This window comes from Symsagittifera roscoffensis, unplaced genomic scaffold, assembly GCF_963678635.1.
Source record: "Symsagittifera roscoffensis unplaced genomic scaffold, txSymRosc1.1 SCAFFOLD_263, whole genome shotgun sequence".
Lineage (NCBI taxonomy): Eukaryota > Metazoa > Xenacoelomorpha > Acoela > Convolutidae > Symsagittifera > Symsagittifera roscoffensis.
In genome coordinates, this window is record NW_026971280.1 from 1,480 (window position 1) to 8,276 (window position 6,797).

General features: G+C 34.0%; 1 protein-coding gene across 1 annotated transcript; it reads left to right on the forward strand.

Annotated features, from left to right (window-relative positions):
* Positions 1-300: 300 nt before the first annotated feature.
* Positions 301-6,305, forward strand: LOC134856294 (uncharacterized; the record flags this gene model as incomplete). The annotated part of the gene is given in 3 exon segments (XM_063872646.1): positions 301-436; positions 5,882-6,155; positions 6,279-6,305. Coding segments are annotated over 3 exon segments (437 nt in total), but the record flags the coding sequence as incomplete, so codon positions are not given.
* Between the last annotated feature and the right edge of the window lie 492 nt (positions 6,306-6,797).

Consider the following 6,797-nt stretch of genomic DNA (forward strand, 5'->3'; position numbering starts at 1 on the left):
AAACGCCTTTTTTGGCCTGTTTTTCAAAGTTTTGCCTGCGCCAAAAATGTTACCAAAACAGGGTTTTTAGTGCTTTGGGAGAGCTTGAATAATCAATTTAGTCGACCTTCGACCTAAAAAAAAGGTCAACAAAATTTTAGAAAATTTGTTGAAAATCCGCCCCCCCCCCCCTCGAGAAAATCCTAGATCCGCCCCTGTATATAGGTAAAATAACGTGAACTGCGTCTTTTTGTGTACGCTGTCTTTTTGATGCGAGGTGTCGAACTCCGTCTGAAAGATTTTGCTCATTTGCTTGCCTAGGTTATTGCTTCTTAATGGAGAGTGATATGCAGTGCAAGTTTCAGTACCATATGTCCGTTTGGATCTTTCTCACCCCTGATTGGCTCGCAGTACCAGTGTCTGTTGATCGCCTCAACGCAATCCAGTTTCCTGTCTGGTACGTATGTCAGACAATTAACTGATCTTGATTTCAGTGTTTCAACTTCTGAAATCGTATGTTTGTTGACTGTCTTTAAATTGTTTTCTCAAATTTAAAACCAATTAAGCACTCTTCTGCTACAGAAGAAAACAAACTCTATAGACGCAGTTTGAGTGTTCTCTCTCTAAACTTCACGTTGGAGAGATGTTACACTGTCCTTTTTTGAAACATGAACATTTTTTATTAACAATATAGTTTTTGAAGAATACATCAATTTTACTCTCCAAACATGTGTAATCTGAACGTTATGGTAATTTGTATAACTAACTTTTTTCAAAAGTGATAAAGTTCTATCAAGTATTTGACCCTCTCACCAACCAAAGGGTCTCCCCTTTGGTATTATTTTAAGAAATCCATTTCAGGACGACCAACCATAAAAATATTTCTAAATATACTAAATATACTAATTTTGAAGGAGAGCATTTTCCAAAAAGTGCCAAAAAACGAAAATCAGTTTCTCGGAAACTCAATTTGGTCGATCTAAAAAAAACACTTCTGACTCTGACTTTTTTAAGTCCTAACATTCTTAAAATAATTTACATTCCCGAGTTGACCTCCATACACCGAAAATGCTTGTCATACAATTCCATACATCAAGTGAATGGAAACATTTTTGTCATGCAATTTTTGTACAATTTCGAAAATGGTTGAAAAAAAATATAAACTAGATTCTGCGGCTGTTTGATTCTAATAAAACAGTATGGTGATGAAAAAACAGATGTTTTTGTTTTTGCAAAAAAAATGCTTATCATACAATTCCCAAATATGGAAAATGTATGACTAGAATTTTTTAGTTGGAGACACAATTTTTGAAATTGCCCTAAACATTTTTTTGTTTTTTTTAACCGCAAATCGATTTTTGTACGTAGTCCTGGATACACTAACGTAGTCCTGGATACACTAACGTTGGAGTTTTTTTTTATTTTTTGCGTACTTACTTTTTTCGAAAACGTTGAAAGCTCCTTTTTTTCTATGGCATGTTTAAACATGCCTTTATCAATGATCGTTAAAAATTTTGCCAAAATTTAAAAGTTTACAAATTTCTTTCGTTATACCATTTGTGAAATACAGCTTAAGTCGTTTTCTATGCATTATAATTGCAAGACCCGTCCAACTTTTGGTGCTTTGAATAAACCAAGGTGTTTGTTACTTGCGTTGGGTACGAACATGGCCCAAAATTTTTCAGAAAGTTATTTTAGAAAAAAAACGTTTTCGTTTATTGAAAAAATACTCGTTATACATTTTTAAATTATAGAAAACTGCTTATCAACGAACTTTCATACACTTTTCTCTACGCATGGAATTGTATGGTAAGAAGTTTTTCATATATGGAAATTGTATGATAAGAAGTTTTTGTCAACCCGGATTCTTTAATTCATGATTTTCGTTTCAGAAAATTGCTGTGTTCATAATCAAGTTCTGAAAACAAAAGAATAGCAAATTCTTCAATCAAAGAAATGTAGTTTATTCAAAATTTGCTGTCAAGTAAGCTAAATGGAACAAATTTTTCAAAAACAAACCATACCCTAAAGGGCTTGGCAAAAATTTTGATACTGGCAAGTGTTTTAAATAATTTGTTTACTTAAAAACTTTTCAAAAAGGATAGCCAGTGAATGTGCTAGTAGCGCACACTAGTCCAACCATTTTTGCAATAAAAGTAAAAATCGAAAACAAACAAAAATGGTTTTCGGGTGAAGCCGGGAGGGCACCAGTAAAAGCTCTCGAACTTGTTTGCCAAAATTAGCGCAACCAAAAAAAAGGTCTGTCAGAAAACTCTACTCTAAATTGGTCTTTTAAGAGTAGCCAAAATATCAGATCAATTTTTCTTGACCGTTTTGAAATTTTTTGGAATCCGTTATTATGAAACCGTTTTTTGATTATGATACCACGTTTTACCAACTAAGCTTTTCTCTGAGTGCTTGAAATTGAGCGAAAAAAAAACAACGTCATTGTTTCTTCGCTTCATTTGATGAAGTGGATCGAACAATTGGTGAGTTAACAAAAATCATGAATAAGTCTGACAAAAAAGTCCAAAAGCTACTCAATTGATAACTTTGACAAATGACGCCAAAAACTGTCCTGCTTTTTGAAACATCAAACTTCAACATAAACACAATCGAAGAACCAAAAATAGAATTATAAATGAAACAATTATCAAGACTGTAGGGATTAGTATTTTGAACTCAAAACTTTAAAGCTTAGGGGACCAAGTTTACATAAATGTACAGCGGCACACATAACTATTAAGTAACAATGCTAAAATATATTAATTTCATATTTGGAGAAAAACTAAGGCAACAGAAACGCCGCTAAGAGAACGATCTGATTTCTTTAACAAAAATCTTCACCAGGGTTGTGAATTTAATTTTTACCACGCAAAATGTCTCAAGGGAAAAAAGCTTAAATTGAGAAATCTGATGATCGCTGCTAATTTTTTTCTACAACCACTTCAAAGTCAAGTATAATGCGTATCGCGGATTCATCTTTCGAAATACTCATTTTCGAAATACTCAAGATTCGTGTTGCGTCAAAACGTCTACTTTTATCCTCATCACGCAAAACGTAAGCAATGGGTGTAAGACATCTTTGAACTGGAACGTACATAGCGTATATTTAAAAAATATAGTATGAACAGTAGAAAAACTTCAGACATAGGGTCGCAAAAAGAGTTTGTCGCGGCGTTACGTCCGAGGTACTCCTCGATCTTTACGATTTACTGAACCCACGTTTTTTGATGGGGCAGGAATGGGAAAGCAGCAGTGATTATCCACAGTTGTTTCCTATTTTCTTTTTTGTCCGAATACGTTCATAACAATTGTTTTGTGCGCAGCGCCATGAAATTGGTTTATACGGCAGAACTCGTTGTTTAAATTGAGTATATCTTTTAAAATGCGATAGATCAAATGTTTTGATGGTAAATAATATTTTCATCCTTTTTTGGAGATTTTTACAACAATGGACTGCCACCAAGTGTTTCCAGAAACAAACAAAACTGCTCGTATCAGGGCGAGTCCCTGAATGTTCCGACTGCCTTTTAAAGTTTATGGAGCAGCAGTAATAACAAAAAAAATAAATGTAATAAAATAAAATGAAATTTTTTCTTCTGAAATTTGAATCTTTTTTAATGAAAAACATCCCCCCACACACCATATAAAGTACAAAAAGATAAATTTCGCTCCTTGTAACAAATCAATTATGGCAAATAAGCTTTTTTCAACCAATTTGGAACAATTTCTAAGACGGATTAACTCTCCGCTTACGCGTTAATAGCGCGAAATATATCGCGCGTTGATTGTCCCAAATTGGCCAAAATGGCAATCTTTAAACCCCCGTGACTTTACAAAAAATGATCACAGATGAAATATATTTTCAAATTTGAGCTCAGGACAACAATACCTTTCGAATGATATGAAAAACATTCCGTCAAAAATGGCTAGTTAAAAAGTCGAAATTTGTCTGAAGAAAAAAAAACCCACCCCGAGCACATATATTCCGTTATTTTCGTATCGAAAGTCGGAACAATAAAATGAGCAAATAGTTTATTAATCGTCGGAAAAAGCTGTTTGTTGTGGTAACTTAATTGTTTTGCTGATCGTTGGACATAATGCAATTATCAAGATAGTTTTAATTTCTCTGCCATGCATATATTTGTCAACCAGATTAGTTAAAGCAAATTTAAAAATTTTTCTAGGTGACAAGGTCACTTTTAAAATTAATCCGACAAAATCTTTTTCTATCACTATAGGACACAAATGCAATTTTTACCAATGGGTTTTGTACTGGACTGTTCTTGCTGGGCTCTGATATGATTTTTTGAAAAAAAATATCCAGGATTGTTTAGTTATATCTTGAAAACCAAAAATCCACGGAGTTTTCTTTCCAATTATCGAAAAAAGCGAAGAAATATTTGTGCCTGGGTTTTTTATATTTTATCCAAACCACTTTCGATTGTTTTTCTAGCCATTTTGAAGGGATTTTTTTTATTTAATCTGAAAGATCTCCAGAGCTTATATTTAAAAAGCTTTTCGGCTTGTGATTTTTTCGTAAAGTTATGCAAGTTTAAATATTGCTAAATTGGGAAAATTTACGCGGGACAAAGTTTGTGCTATCATCGCGTAAGCGAAGATATAATCCATCCTAGAAATCGTTCCAAACTAAAATGGAGCTGCTATGCTATTTTGTTTTATGCGAAATGATTGTTTAGTTATATCTGGAAAACCAAAAATCCACTTTAGCCAATGGGTCTCTTTTAAACGGCTTTGTACTGGACTGTTCTTGCTGGGCTCTGATATGATTTTTTGAAAAAAAATATCCAGGATTGTTTAGTTATATCTTGAAAACCAAAAATCCACGGAGTTTTTTTTCCAATTATCGAAAAAGCGAAGAAATATTTGTGCCTGTTTTTTTTTATTTTATCTAAACCATTTTCGATTGTTTTTCTAGCCATTTTGAAGGGATTTTTTAAATTTAATCTGAAAGATCTCCAGAGCTTATATTTAAAAAGCTTTTCGGCTTGTGATTTTTTCGTAAAGTTATGCAAGTTTAAATATTGCTAAATTGGGAAAATTTACGCGGGACAAAGTTTGTGCTATCATCGCGTAAGCGAAGATATAATCCATCCTAGAAATCGTTCCAAACTAAAATGCTATGCTATTTTGTTTTATGCGAAATGATTGTTTAGTTATATCTGGAAAACCAAAAATCCACTTTAGCCAATGGGTCTTTCTTAAACGGTTTTGTACTGGACTGTTCTTGCTGGGCTCTGATATGATTTTTTGAAAAAAAATATCCAGGATTGTTTAGTTATATTTTGAAAACCAAAAATCCACGGAGTTTTCTTTCCAATTATCGAAAAAAGCGAAGAAATATTTGTGCCTGTTTTTTTTTATTTTATCTAAACCACTTTCGATTGTTTTTCTAGCCATTTTGAAGGGATTTTTTTATTTAATCTGAAAGATCTCCAGAGCTTATATTTAAAAAGCTGTTCGGCTTGTGATTTTTTGGTAAAGTTATGCAGGTTTAAATATTGCTAAATTGGGAAAATTTACGCGGGACAAAGTTTGTGCTATCATCGCGTAAGCGAAGATTTAATCCATCTTAAAAATCGTTCCAAACTAAAATGGGGCCGCTATGATATTTTGTTTTATGCGAAATTCTTTTGGTGTATTTGCATAGCTGTGGGCATGGATTTCAAAAAAGACAAAAACAACGTGAAATTATTTCTCATTTTATTGATTTTTTGAAACCAATATTACTACTCCATAGACGTCAAAGGGCGTTCGGAACATTCAGGGTGTCACCCTGATACAGGCAGTCTTGTTTCAAGTTTCAATTCAAATCTTTCCAATCAAGAGAGTTAGCTGAGACATCGAAATGCAAAAATTAGTTAACTTGGGTTTGCAGGTACAAACAAAACTGCACAACCAAAACGGCGTGGTACTTGTTAGCACCCCTGGTTGCTATGGTTGGACTTATCTTGGTCCCCATTTCGGCGTTCATAGTCAGAATTGACGATGGCATAAATGTGTACTGTTCGAACAAAAATGGAATCGTCGAGAATATGGTGGGAGTTGTGGGCATTCCGCCGATCTTGGCTGTGTCGGTGGCGACTCTGGCTCTGCTGTATATCATTCATGGGCGCAACAAGAAATCAAACAACGCAACTGACGATAAAGAGGTTAGAGTCAGGGGCGTTTATAGGATTGGGGCTCTTTTTCAAAACATTTTCAAAAATTTTGTCGACCTTTTTTCTTAGGTCGACAAAGTTGATTTTCTGAGCTCTTTGAGTTTTTAATTTTAGCTCATTATCTTCAAAGTAGGATCATGAGAGTAAAATTTTAAGCTGATCTATTTCAATCGACATTTTACTACCATTGAAGGAAAAAAAGCGATTCACTCAACTTATAAATCACAGATTTGGAATGAAGTATAAGTACAAAAATGTTAAGTACAGAGGGGGCAGACGTCCTTTTTTTCAAGGATTTGATCACCTGACTAGCCAAAGAGTCCCCCTTAGTACTATTTCAGGACCTCCATTTAGCTGGCTTACCCTAAAGTTATTCTAAAGACGCCTTCGTAACTAGATTTTTTGGCCGAAACTGTCCAAAAAAGACTACAATGCCGTTTTTGACATTTTGTTCAAAAACTTACCTGCGGCGCAAACATCTGGCCAAAAGAAAAACTTTTTTGCTTCAGGAGAGCTCGGAAAATCAATTGCGTCTACTCAAAAAAAGTTCAACAAAGTTATCAAATTTTTGTTTGAAAAATCAACACCCCCCCCCTGAAAAAAATCCTAGATCTTCTCCTAAATTTGAGTGAA